This window comes from Chelonoidis abingdonii, chromosome 6, assembly GCF_003597395.2.
Source record: "Chelonoidis abingdonii isolate Lonesome George chromosome 6, CheloAbing_2.0, whole genome shotgun sequence".
In the NCBI taxonomy this organism is placed as follows: domain Eukaryota; kingdom Metazoa; phylum Chordata; order Testudines; family Testudinidae; genus Chelonoidis; species Chelonoidis abingdonii.
This window is the reverse complement of record NC_133774.1, coordinates 114,890,732-114,905,318: the sequence shown is the minus strand read 5'-3', so window position 1 is coordinate 114,905,318 and position 14,587 is coordinate 114,890,732. Positions and strand designations below refer to the sequence as shown.

Sequence of the window (14,587 nt, the reverse complement as noted above, 5' to 3'; positions counted from 1 at the left end):
AGGGGTAGTCCGTGGTAATGTCATTCCCTCACAGCTTGGCTGTCAGTAAGATGAAAGTGGGGAAGTGCAGGATAATGGAGACTAAGAATGATGTAGTAAGGTCACCTCCATAGCTAGCTCCCCATGTGTTTGTTTTTTTAAAATGAGGGATGATCAAGACCTAAGCCGTCTACTTACCTATTTTATTTATCGCATGTTAGAACTATTGAATGTTGGAAGAAAGTGGAAGCTGGGAATTTACATGAGAGAAAGATGAGAGGGTTAAATTGTGGAAAATGGTTGGGAGTGGGGGAAGAGAAAGGGGACCAGCGATCAATTAATTCAGTGGTCCCCAACCTTTTTGTGGCCAGTAGCACATTCATGTTTTCAGAAGAGTGTGGTGGGCGCCAACAATTTTTCAAGGCTTATCTTCTGTTTGTACATTAAATTGAAAAACATATTGAATGTTACATAATATATGAATCCATAAGATAAAAAGGGTAATTTTACATGTACATTATTTATATATAAAATTGTTTATAATTTTACATTATTTGGCAATTACTCTTTCATCTTACCATGTGAATTTGCTCTTTTTATCTACAAAATATTTTACAAAATAAATATCATAAACAGTTTTCATCTTACTTATTTAAAAAAAAAGTAAAAGTGTAAAAAAGTAAAAAAATTGTTGAACTGCTGGTCCAAATATATTTATTATTCTTACTTTAACATAGAATGAAGCCTGCAGCTTCATTCTCTCCAGTTTCGAAGCCGCAGCCCCACATCTGCCAGAGACAGAGAATGCTGGCGTCCGCAGCCTGTAGCCCCGGAGAAGCCGGAGAGAAGCTGCAGCCCCGTGGCTGCCAGGAACAGAGAGCACCGGCACCCGCAGCCTGGAGTTCTCTGTCCCCCATGGGGCAGCAGTTTCTCTCTGGCTTAAGCCGCGGTCCCGCGCCTGCTGGGGACAGAACACCGGTGCCCACAGCCTGCAGCCCCAGAGAAGCCAGAGAAAAGCTGCAGCCCCGTGCCTGCCAGGGACAGAGAGCACCGGTGCCTGCAGCCTGAGTTCTTGGGGCCGCAGCTTCTCTCCCCTGCTGGGCACTAGGCGGGCGCACATAAATGCCCCGGCGGGTGCCTTGGCGCCCACGGGCACCGCGTTGGGGACCGCTGAATTAACTTCTTTATTTGAACACCAAAACCATGTAACTACTATGATAGATACCTGTTCTCACTGTGGTCTTTTGTATTTTACATCTTTATCCTCCATTCTTAGTCTGTTATGCTCTGTAGGGTAGGATCTGTGCCTTCATTAGTGCTTGCAAAGTATTTAAATACTCACTCAGTTGAAATAGTAGTAGTAATTACTATCACTACTAAAAATTTTTGCACCTTTCTTATATTAAATGAGTTGTTTGCATAGGTTCAAAAAGATTACTCTTTGAGGCAGTATTGTCGAGTGGGTAGTTAAGGGCTGTTTCTGTCGTTGCGTGTTAGCTTCAGTGTCCCTACTTGTAAAATGGGGACAATAATACCTACTTTGAAAATTTTTTGTTTTGGAAGGGGGGGAATGCTTTATATAAGGAATGTATTATTACAGAAGAAGAAAGGGGCGTAAGTGTCGTTTCTTTTTAAAAAGATGTTTGGCAAAATAACTAAAACTAAATAAAACCCTGGAAAGCATCTGTTAAAGTGGTAATAGTTGAAATGGGCCCAGCAAGAACAAAAAGCCGCATCTCAGAAGTTTCGTTTAAATAACTTGAACCTGGTCTGAGCAGTATTAGAATGTACTTTTAATTTGGTAGTATATATTTCTCCTTTATATGCCATTCTTGTTTTGGTACAGCTCCATTCTATCAGACTGCTACAATATTTCTTTGCTTCGAGTACAGAGTGGATGGGGGTATTACATTATTAAGAGTTATAGATTTTTGTAGATGCTGTTTTGAATCCAGGTTCATGTTTCAAATATCTATACTTATTGAGAAATCAAGTTTGCACTGTCAAAGTAACATTTTTAGTCAACAATCTATCTACTTTAAGTGAAATATATTATGGAATAGCTTAGTTGCTTGGTAGTGTGCAATTTCTGAGTAATTGTATTTCATTTCCATGTTCAAGTTCACAGAAGCTAGAAATGCTATGTCCAGAGTTGTGTTTCTGTGGGCAAGTCTACCCTACAGTGCTACATTGGCACAGCTGTATCGACACAGTTGTGCTGCTGTAAACACACTATGCCAACAGAGTGCTCTCCTGTTGGCATAGCTTCTGCCTCTTGTGGAGATGAAATAATGTCAGTGGGAGAGCATTTTCCGCTAACATAGCTCTGGTGTGGACAGCACTTAGGTCAGGGGTAGGAAACCTATGGCACACGTGCCGAAGGCGGCACATGAGCTGATTTTTCAGTGGCACTCACACTGCCCGCTTCCTGGCCACGGGTCTAGGGGGCTCTGCATTTTAATTTAATTTTAAATAAAGCTTCTTAAATATTTTAAAAACCTTATTTACTTTACATACAACAATAGTTTAGTTTTCTATTATAGATTTCTAAGAATGTTAAAATATATTACTGGTATGCGAAACCTTAAATTAAAGTGAATAAATGAAGACTTGGCACACCACTTCTGAAAGGTTTCCGACCCCTGGCTTAGGTTGATGTAACTTTTGTGTCACACAGAGGAGTCTCTTTCACACCCCTGAGTGATATAAGTCACATGGACTTAAGCGGTAGTGTAGACCAGCCCTTAGAGGTGTAAGATACATGGAAATCTCAATCTTGGTTAACTGTGGTAACAGCTTTGGTAGGTTTGGAGAGCCTTTTCTCCTTGACTCCTCTTGGCTGGAGGAGTCATGGGTAGTGCAGGATTAAAGGAAACATCTATGGGAAAAATAACTATTCCATTATTGAGGAACCAGTGAAGTCTTAGAAACTCTGTAGTTTGTGAGCTAATATTCTGAGTGCCTGCCCTTCGGAAGGCAGCTGCTAAAGGCATAAATCTTTATTGATGATTGGGAACAATATTGTGGAGGAGGAGAATGATGATAGACTACTGTTCTAATTTTTCTTATAAAAATCTATCTTGCCTAACAGTGGTTTTTGTTGAATTACTTATAAATAGTCATGTTAAATGTTATTACAGGTGAGTCAAATATTAAAATTCTATCCTAAAAGCATAAAAAATAAATGTAGTGTTTTTTTTTTTAATTTAGTTACACAAATTGAGTGTACAGGTTAGCTCAAAATGACCAGGTTGTTTAGCCAGTTGTTCTTTTTCCCATTTAACCTGATTTTTAGGCAATAAACATTAACTCCTTGTCAAAATTTCATTTTTAGATAAATGAATTGGTGGATGCCCGTGATGTCAGCATTGGAGCCTGGTTTGAAGCTCACATAGAAAATGTAACCCGAGCAACAAAAGGACATAAGAATGGTAAAGCTCAAGCAAAAAGTGGCAATACTTACAGAAGGACTAATGGAAACTTAAGCAAAGATCATTCTAGAGAAAATACAAATAATTTGGACAGTGCACCTTCAACATCTTATTCAGACTGTATGGACACTGATGAAGATGCTATTTATCATATCAAGTATGATGAGTAAGTGCTCCTGGTATTGTTATGAGGACACACTGTGAATTTGTTTGGTTTGTGTAAACCAAGAATATTGTTGAAGAAACTTGGATTCTAGAGAGAGCAAGTTCAAAATTACAACCAAAAAGCAGTATTAAGAAGCCATAACACATTTCTTTTGGATTTAATGGCTAATTAGGGCATGACGAGAAATTTTTTTCTTACTCCTGAATTCCTATGAAGTATTTAACTTTTATGGCTCACCTTTATGAAACTTAAAACCCTCCCCTTAACAAGGAAGTGACATTAAAAATCAGATTTGCTGTATCTGTTTTGCTGCATAAGACATGAATATAAGTAAAGCATACCTTTTTAAAATTTATATTACTCCCATTGAAGTCCAGATGGAGAGACAAAACTCTCATGGAAGCAAAATCTGGTACTTGAATTGGATGAATTTGACTCAAGGGTGATATTGATGCACAGAGTTACCAGTCTACCTTTCATGTAAATCTTTACAGCCAATCCCTCAATTGAGGGATGGAAAGCAATTCCATAATTTCAATGTGCATGAGGGTATTGGGTGAAGAAATAAAGATGGAAACCTGCAATGAATGTGCCAGTGCAGACCCCTGTGTCAGAGTCCCATAGAGTTTAATGGGATTTTTCTACGCAAGTCCTCACTGGTGCATTGGCTTACAGAATTGGGACCAAGATATTAAAAGCATCCTTCTGTTTAAACAGACTTTTAGCAACTAAAGGAATAACGTTGAATATTCCGTTACTTTGCTGAGACTAAGACATGGTGTTTTTGTGTTTTGAGTCTTCATAGTAGAGGATGATGCACATATCCTTGTACAGGAGTATAAAGGAGGTATACTTTGCTGAGGGTAAATTGATGAAGAACATTAGAGTTTCAAAGGAACTTTAAATCAGCAGTGTCTGTTTTAAGTTTTATTTTTTCAATATAATACAATAAAACAATTATTGTTAGGAGAAGTAAAAATTGATTTGCTATTTGTTGAGGACCTGAACATAACTACTTTTAGCTACTCCTGATAGTAGTGTTGTTGTTTTTTTTTAATGTGCTCATGCTTGAGGATCATTCAGGTTTTATCTTTGTGCGCCATCTGTTAGTTAAGTTTTTACATATGCATCTATATAAACAAGTCATGTATCCATATATGTAAAATACAATTCTCCCCCTCCCATATTATAGTTTAAAAAATCAGTAAGATTAAAAAGCTACGAGAAAATCCTGCTTAGTACCTTAAAAGCACTAGATATGATTAAAATATCACTATAGTGAGACAGAAGTGAATCATTCTGTGATTTCAAAGATCCATTTTTAAGACTGACTGACTTTAAGATAGAACAGAGTTGTTTAAAGGAGAGATGGTGGCACAAGCAAAAGCATAAAAATTTGTGGAAATGGCTTTTGTGACCACTTGAAGGAAATGGTTTCATCCACTCAGCTATTGTCAATTCATGAGAGTCAGAGAATTACTGGAGTGGTGAGGCAGCCCTGGAATTAGAAGATATAGGATGCGTGATGTCACTTGTGCAGACATACGACAAACACAATTTCAATTCTATTCCTCTGCTGTCTGTACCATAAGGTTTAGCTGTGCATTTCTAGCAGGTGGAGACAATCAACTCTTTTGGCTTCGTTTAATATGATCTTCAGCAGGTTTGTATTCTTTCTAGTGACTGTCATAACTGTATTTTCTTTTTTTAACTGTCTGAAATTGCCTGAACGTCATGATTACCTACTTTAACTGGAATGAACTTGCTAAATATTTAAAGTGTGAGCTTCTGAGAACACAGTTTTTCTGAGGCTGTCTGGAGAGCAAGATCTCTGCATTTTTCAGTTAATAGTGAAAACTTCAGATATAAAGTTATCCCCTGGCAGACAAAACAGCTATCTAGTAATCAGGATGAGTGGTGCAAATCCACCAAGGTCCAGCTTTAATCAAGTGATGTGGTCTTATTCTTCTGCTTGGAAAAACATACAGAACATTGTTCAGTAATTAGAGAGTTTAGTAAGATTTCTGTTCCTCTTTAAATGGTGGCTTCTTCTGAATCTAGACAAACCACAGATTGTGTCTACATGTATCTTTATCATTTATTTGCAGGTACGGACTAGGTTCCTGTTGTGCTAGGCGGACTGTACAAACATATAACAAAAATATATCCCTCTCTCAAAGACCTTATTAAAGAGAGACAAATTTGAAATACTCTGCAAATACCACCACTATCCAAGAGTAAATTCGTATAGAAGAAATAGAAAGCAGCGCTCAGTATTTTTCTAAGAGTTTATATCGACCTCCATCCTTTTTAGTAGAACAGTCGAACAAATGTAATTTTTTTCTACAAATTTCACAGTCTGACAATGTTGTGTCAGAGCGTATCTTCACACTAATTGAACTTGCCTTAAAATATAAATGGAGTTAGCATGGTCATATCCATATCCCAGTGGATAGTCTTTTGAGGCACGTGAAAGTCTGACCATTAGACACCATTGAAAATTAGTTTATCTTGCCAATAATTTTCTTTGTCCAAGTAGGCATTATCTTTTCTGTTAGGCCAGTACTCCTGTTCTCTCAGCCTTCTTTCCATGCTTTTGAGGTAGACTCAAGATCCCTCTTATCTTCCCCCATCTCAGTTGATTGTCAGCTCCCACATTTTTCCCAGCTGGGACTTATATATAAATATATGTAATTTTATAAAAGGATTAACAATTGAAGTGCTTCACTAAAAACACTTTCTCTTACTCACTCTCTAGATCTCCTCCTATCAAACCAGAAATGTTTATTCCTGTGCTCTTTCAAGTCATTGAGGCTTAGAACAACAATTATATAAGCACAGGGTGGGTTCTAATGGAACAGTGGGAACAATACAGGTAAGGAAACTAATTTTACCTTTCTCCTATGTGGGTACCCACTGTTCCATTAGTCTAGTACTGATGGGAAATAACAAACAGTTATAAAAATCCTCCAAGAAAACTGGGGGAGGAGGGAGGGGAATAGTCATGAGAACCAAACCAACATTTTATCCACCAACCTACTTTTTTTCTTTTTTAAAGGATTTATTGCAGAACACAGAATTGAAACTAAAAGACCCTTTATTCAAAAAGTGTGCCATATGAGGCTAAAAATACTGTCTTGTGTGAGCCAAGTAAAGGAAGTTAGCTTAAGACCATGGAGCTGCAAGACCGTTTTTATTGTATGGTCCTGCTCTACCCCTGAAATAGTTGTTGCACCTGGCCAAATGAGCCTTGTCTTCACGTGGGGGTCTTCAATAGACATCTGAAGACCTGAAAAATAGCTGACAAAATATTTTTCTGGGTGGAAAATATTAGCTGTGTACTCTGTCCCCTATATAAAATTAGCATCATTATTTGTGTTTTCGTAGTGTCTAGCAGCTCTAGTCAGGAACCAGGACCCTGTTGTGCTAGGCACTGTACAGACACAGAACAAAAGTGTCTATTGGATTTCCTCTAAGGCCTTGTTATATTTAAATAGACTTATACTAGGGCTGTCAATTAATTGCAATTAACTAAAGTGATTCTTTTTTGTGAGTTAATTTGTTTTGAGTTAATCACGATTAATCACACAGTTACATTATAATATAAATATTTTTGTTTTTTTACTTTTTCAAATATACTGATTTCAGTTACAACACATAATGCAAAGTGTACAGTGCTTACTTTACATTTTTATTAAATATTTTCACTGTAAAAAAGATAAACAAAAGGAATAGCATTTTTCAAGTCACACATACAAGTGCTATAGTACAATCTTTGTTGTGAAATTTACAAATGTAGACTTTTTTTTTTAAATTGCACTCTAAAATAAAACAAAACTTTAGAGACAAGAAGTCTACTCAATCCTATTTCTTGGTCAGCCAAATGCTAAAACAAACAAATCTGTTTACATTTATGGGAGATAATGGTGCCTGCTTCTTATTTACAGTGTTACCTGAAAGTGAGAACAGATGTTCACATGGTACTCTTGTAGCTGGTATTGCAACGTATTTATGTGCCAGATATGTAAACGTTTGTATGCTTCGATCACCACTCCAGAGGATGTGTTTCCATGCGGATGACTGGTTCTGCTCGATATTGATCCACAGCAGTGCTGATGCATGTTCATTTTCATCATCTGAGTCAGATGCCACCAACAGAAATTTTCTGTAGTTTCTGCATCGCAGTGTTGCTCTTAAGACTTCTGACAGCATGTTCCACACCGCATCCCTCTTCGAATTTTGGAAGGTACTTCAGATTCTTAAATCTTGGGTCAAGTGCTGTAGCTATCTTTAGAAATCCCACAATAGTACCTTTTTTTTGCATTTTGTCAAGTCTGCAGTGAAAGCATTATTAAATTGAGCTGGGTCGTCATCCAAGACTGCCATAACATGAAATATATGGCAGAATGTGGGTAAAACCACAGAGCAGGAGACATACAATCCCCCCTAAAGGGTTTAGTCACAAATTTAATTAACACTTTTTTAAAAAAATGCATGTCATCTACATACACACGTCCTGTGGAATGCTGGCCGAAGCATAAAGTGGCGTATGAGAGTTAAACATATCTGGTACATAAATATCTTGCAATGTTGGCGACAACAGTGCCATGTGAATGCCTGTTTTCACTTTGATCCAAGTGAAAAGCTGTATTCCCCTTAGAAACAAATGCAGGAAGTGGCATAAAGACTATCCTGTCAAGAAAAATGGTAGATAAGGGCTTTTTGAATTGTGTCCCAAGTTTGCCCACTCTTCTAGCTGAAAAGACTGCCAAGAGGAAAACCATCTTGACAGGGATGCTTCTCCCATTGGCTGAGAGTGAGTGTTATTGGGTATTGGTAATATGAAGCTGAGGTTTCCTAATAGTGGGTGAGGTAGATGTCTTTGAGAAACTTACCTATGCAATCTGGAAATGTATAGCTGAAGCAATATGTTGGAATTTTATTAGTGAGATCTCAAAGTTTCTGAGACTTGCACTTTCTGATGAATTGGACTTGAAACCCCAAACCAAAGTAATCTTGAAATTTCTCCTAGATCTCTTTAGTGAAGAGATGTAGGAAATGTACCTCCTTTTGTGCATAACAGTAGGACTGTGTTCCCCAAATCCTCTGTAAACTTGATTAATTGATGCCTTTCTGGATTTAGTAAGAAATATAGATTCTGGGAATAGTCCTTATAAAGGAGGTGATATCACTCAGGTTCCAGGCAGTATGTCTCATGTTGAAGGATCTTTGTTAGTAAGATTGCTTTGGTGAATGTAATCTCCAGAAGGATCCATGGTTGATGAGACTTATTCAGATGTCTATTTAGGAACCACAGACATCTGGATCAGTATGAGTGATGATTGTCTTTGCTTGGCACTGGCCATCTTGGCAGTCAGAAAAGAGGTGGAGGGGAAGGCATAAGCCAAACATCGTGTCCAGGACAATGACAGTATGCCTTCTCTGCAGACCTAGGGATACTGGTGTCAGCAGCAAAACTTCACTGTTTCCTTGGGTAGCATAGAAGACCACTTGGAGAAACAATCACGTCTCTATTAAGTGCTTTAATATAATTCCATTTCCTGCTTTGATGGTGTTTGTTTAGGCAGTCAAACTGATAGGTGCTTTTGTTATAGATTGTCTTGATTGACAGCGTCTCTTCAGTTGAGTCACTGCGTAAGCCTCTTTTTGTTTCACCTTGATCAATCAGATATACCATAGTGGTGGTGGTGTTGCTTTCCATGTGTATAAACATGCATTAGAAGCGAATTTTTGGGAGCCAGATGTGCATTGCATTGCATAGCTTGTTTTAAATCTGGTAAATTGATTCTGTGTTGAGATTCTTGGAGGTTCCACTTGCCCTGAACTTGGAGTACCATCTATGCTTTGCAATCCAATAGTTTTGGCATCTATAATTCTGATTACTTGGGTATTGGTGTGTCAGTCAGGGGTCTTTCGTTGTATCGTTGAAGACCTCTTCCTCAGTCTGGGAAAGATGAATCCATGACGGGCGGATCAGCCCTTGGCTGACTGCTCCTGGACGTACTAAATAGGAAATTCTGCGAAGAGCAGAGATGAAGCATTGCTTCGGTTGCTACTACTACTGTCATGCTAAACAGAGGGATGGGTGTGTCAGTTTCTAGCAGTTGCTCAAGAAATCCTCCCCGAGATTTCAGAACTCAAAGAAACCTCTTGGGTAACTGGACTATACTGATATTTGTCTGAAAAAGAGCTCCGTCGTGACTGAGAGTGCTTGACCTTCTCCTGCAAACAATAATAAATAAGGTGAAGGAAGGAGTAATCAGTTTTAGGTATTCAGAAAAACTTATAAGTAAAGCTGTGTTCTATTCACGGGTATTTTTAGTAAAAGTCATGGACAGGTCACGGGCTGTAAACAAAAATGACTAGTCCGTGACTTTTACTATATACCCCTAATTAAAACCAGGGGTGCCGTGGGGGGAGTTGGCCTCAGACCCCGTTGGTGCTGGGGAGAGGGAGGGTTGGCGGGGCCGGCAGGGGCTCCCTTTCTGGCGCCACATGTCCCTGCAGTGGAGGCAGGGCTAAGGGGCTTTGTGCACTGCTCCCACCACAGCCACCGGCTGCACAGCTCGCATTGTCCAGGAACCAAAGCCAACGGGAGCTGCCCAGTGTGGGCAGTGTGCGGAGTCCCCTGAACCCTCTGCCTAGGAGCTCAGGGCCATGCCAGTGGGAGCCAGGGAGCCACCCACGCCAAGATATGTGCCCCTCTGCCCACTCCAACCTCCTGCTCCTAGTCCTGAACCTCTTCCCACACACCCAAAGTGCTGCTGCTGCAGAAACCATGGAAGTCACGGTATCCATGATTTCCATGACCTACATGACACACTCGTAGCTTTACTTATGAACTCCAGTACCTATATCTGTACCTGAAGGAAGAGACAGCTATGTCTTTTAGATCAGTGGTTCTAAACCTTTTTTTGTGCTCAGGATCCATTTGTAAATGTTTATGGCCTGTCGTGACCCTGTAAACAATTTGGGGGTGGAGGCCCTAGCGTGGTTTCAGTTGGGTCCTGCCCACTGGGAGGGGAGGGGAAGTTGGTTGCTGCCCGATATTCACCCCACAGTTGCAGCTCCTGTGCTGTGGGGCTGGCTAGACTTGGCTCTCTGCTCCAGGCATTGCAACCTCTGGGGATGCGGTGCCAGTCAGGTTTGGCCCTGTCCCCCGTGACTGGATCAAATTTATCTGAGTGGAGTTGTGACCTGGTTGGGGTGCAGTGCCTCTCACTCAGATTTGGCTTACTTGGACTTCTGTTGTCATAACATCTCGGCCAAACCTAAGTGGTGCTGGGGCCCCAGAGGTTTCAGTGCCTGGAGCAGGGAAGCAAGCCCAGCCAGCCCTGTGGGACAGGACCCATAGGAGATGTCATGTAATCCTTTGAAACATCCTGTCGACCCAGTTTTGGGTCCCATCCCACAGGTTGGGAAACCCTGTTTTAGATTACCATAATGGTGAATAGCTGAACTGGTAAAGAGGAACAGATCTGAGGGGTTGGGTTTGCGGGTGATGAGGTCTCTACCTGTGGTTGGTGAAAGAGATACTTGTAAGTCCAAATTCACTTAATGGCAGACAAACCAAGAACCAAAATTCCTTTCCATTTGGTAGTGTTAATGTGAAGTAATAGAACATTTAACATTTATTTTTAAAAATGAAATGGTTAAGAAAAATGTTAGTGGGGGCTGTGGAAAGATACTGTAGAATACACCCTTAATTTACAAGTTGCGAAGATCTTTAATTTTGAAGATCTGCTCTGACATTATTATTAAGTTAAGTGTGTGACACATTCTTCAGTTCTGATTGTGTATTTAAAAACTCCTTTTTTAAAAAAATTTGTAATGAACTTTGGTTTTCTTTAGATTACAAATATGGGGAAAATTAAATGAGTTGTAACACATTGAATTTTGGAACGGACACTATATATTGTTCTAGCAGAAAAGTTCTGATCTCCTGTTTTGGTTTCAGTATGTGAATTTTGAGTCTTCTCTTTGTTACAGCAGTTTCTGATGGTGGATGGGAAAAGGGTTAAAGGATGCTCTGGAATTCCTTGGTACCAGGAAAAAATTTTTGTATAGTGACATAGGGTTAATACAGTTCTCTATATCACCATGCTAGGAATGCTCAAATATTGCCTGTGGCCAGGGAGGACTGGAATCTTTCTTCATGGACAACTGATTGCTAAGAAACGTTTCCATAGAGATGTGAGACCACATGAGAATTTTGCTATGCTAGTATTAAGATTTAAAATTAGAAGTGGATTCAGTAAGGATACAGCTAACAAAGAAAAGGTTTATTTTTGTGCAATATCTATTGAATATTGGATCCTTATTATACCTTTTTTGTTTTTCTCCTTTTTAAATATTCTATGCTAAGTTTATAACGTAAATAAAACCACACTGGAGCCCTTTGAATATAATTTTTAAAGAACTTTTGTAGCTTGAGGTTACTATACCAAATTTTCTACAACTTAGTTAAGCCAAACTTAGTGGTACAACTAAGGGTATGTCTGCACTGAAATTAAACACCCACAGCCAGCCCATATCAGCTCATTTGGGTTAGGGGGAGGGCAGCTCGGTCTACAAGGTGTTTAATTACAGTTCAGACTCCGGCTGGCGTCAGGGCTCTGGGACTCTCCCCCTCGTGTAGTCCCAAGGCTCAGGCTTGAGCTCAAGACCAAACATCTACACTGCAATTAAACAGCCTTGTATTATGAGCCTGAATTGGCTGACACGGGCCAGCGAGAAGCATTTAACTGCAGTGTGATTGTACTCAAGAGTAGAATTTAGCCCACTGTCAGTAGTGTATTTACTCCTGGGGGAATTCTGCGCCACTGTGCATACACAGAATTTATGTCCCCCACAGATTTCTTTGCTTCCCCGCAGAAGAATGACTTTCTGATGTGGAAGCAGAGGAAAGCCACAAGAGCAGTCATGCAACCCTCCTTACCAGTATGTTTTGGGTGCCCAAGGCAGCTGGCAGAGATGTAAATCACTGTGGAGCTGGTGGTGGGACGGGGGAAAACCCCGCTGGTGACTAACACCCTGCTCTGGGTTCAGCTGCTAGTCCTGGATGGGCTGCAGAGGACGGGACTTCCTCTTTCCCTGCTTGGCATCTGGGGTTATGTCAGACCAACCCTCAGATTTCTCCCCCAGCTATAGGAAGCTCTGCAAACTTTTTCCCCCTCCCCTCACAATTCCTGCACTGACCGAGCCTCACCCCTGCACACCCATAACCACCCTGATGAGCCTCATTCCTGCTGCACCTGGATCCCCCTTGTACTGAGCACCAACCAGCTGCATCTGGATCCCCACCCCACTAGCATCTGGACCCCACCACTGAGCCCACACCTCCCTGCCAAGCTCTGTTCCTCCCCACTCAAACACCTCACCCCTGCTGAGCCTCAATCACCTTCACCTGGACCCCCTGAAGAGTCCCATTACCATTGCACCAGAACCCCACAACAAGCCTCTGTGCATCCAGTGCTCCCTGCACATGGATCCCCCGCTGAGCCACCCGCATGCAGATTGCCCCACACAGAGCCCTCTCAACCCACACCTGGATTCCCCCTACACTAAGCTCCTCCACACTGAGATCCTGCCTTGCTGAGCCTGCCTGCCCACACTTAGTGCACTTGGCATAGAGGGGCAGGGCCCTGGGGTGTTTTTGGGCCCTTGTGCTGGGCATGCTCGGCTCTTGTGCTGTGTCAGGGTTGAGTGCAGCCTCATCGCGTCTCGGGGTGGGGAAGCTGCACAGTGATCTCCCACCTCTGTGAAGCCAGTGGCCTATGCTCCCAAATGCCATGCTCGAACTTCCCACATTTATTTGACAAACAAAATTTGCCAAATTTTAAAATGTGTGCAGAATTTTTAATTTTTTGGAGTAGAATGCTCTCAGGAGTATGTATTATATAGGTAGGAAATCTGCTGAAAAGCACACAACTTCTGTTTTCTCTGGAAGGTTATGATAGAAGCTTTAAAAAGAAGAGAGGCTATAAAGAAGAGAACACCTTTTACAAGCCTCATTTGAGTCTAAGAATAGTTCTTGTATTAGGATTCTGATAGTCTACTTTCTGTAGTGAAAATAATTGAGAAAATTTTGTGATGTTTTCTTAGTTTGTGTTCTTGAAAGATTTTTTTTCGTTCCTTTGTATGGTATCTGCTCATTTACACTGCCCTACATTTTTTTCCGTCCTAACACCAGAGTGTATTTTACCACAGTAATTGAAGTCTAGATTTTATAGTCTTGTGTTTAGAGGTGTATAAATAAGCTGTATTTTTTAAAAATAAAGCCAGATAAAAGTAGGCATACAGTCTGAGGTCTGTGATCTAAACCTGAAATGGGTATGATCTGTTTTATCCTTTCTCTTCGTACCTCTTCTGTTTTGTTTTTTGTTGTTGTGGTGGAAGGAGATTTTTGAGGCTAGGGAACTTACTGGTTGATAGAATTCCATCATTCTTCATATTAGAAGTCAGACTTCAGAATAGAAGTACAAATTATTATTTATTCATAATAATTAGCCCTACGCCTGATAGTATTTTCGGAAACAGGCCTTTGGGATTGTAAACCTCAGTGCAGCTGAAATTTTTTTTGGCTCTATGGGAGGCAGATCTGTTTAATTTACCCACCTTTTATAAAACTAGACCAATCCACTGCGAAAAGTTGCATAATAATTTGAGAGGTGGCAAATGGAAATAACCTTCTTCTTCAGTACACATCTTTGTTCTTGTTTAATTTTATCCCAGCCCTTGCTTACACAAGAAACAAGTTAATCTACCTTGGACACATGAAAAAGGGATTGATTTCACATGTCCATTCCACTGTAGGTGTTTGTGTGCTCCAGTGGATGCCTATTTTCACATGACAATTCATAGACTCATAGCTCAGAAGGGACCAATATGATCATCTATTCTGACCTCCTGCACAAGGCAGGCCACAAAACCCTACCCATACACATTTATAACAACCCCTAACCCATGACTGAGTTATTGAAATCCTCAA

General features: G+C 40.4%; 1 protein-coding gene across 3 annotated transcripts in view; it reads left to right on the top strand.

Moving 5' to 3' along the window:
• UHRF2 (ubiquitin like with PHD and ring finger domains 2) overlaps window positions 1-14,587 on the top strand; it is a 190,294-nt gene that overhangs the window by 64,615 nt on the left and 111,092 nt on the right. For all 3 annotated transcript variants that reach the window (XM_032786058.2, XM_032786059.2, XM_032786061.2), the window contains exon 3: window positions 3,314-3,576. In XM_032786058.2, coding sequence (XP_032641949.1) covers window positions 3,314-3,576 — 263 coding nt within the window. The remainder of the gene's footprint in view (window positions 1-3,313; window positions 3,577-14,587) is intronic.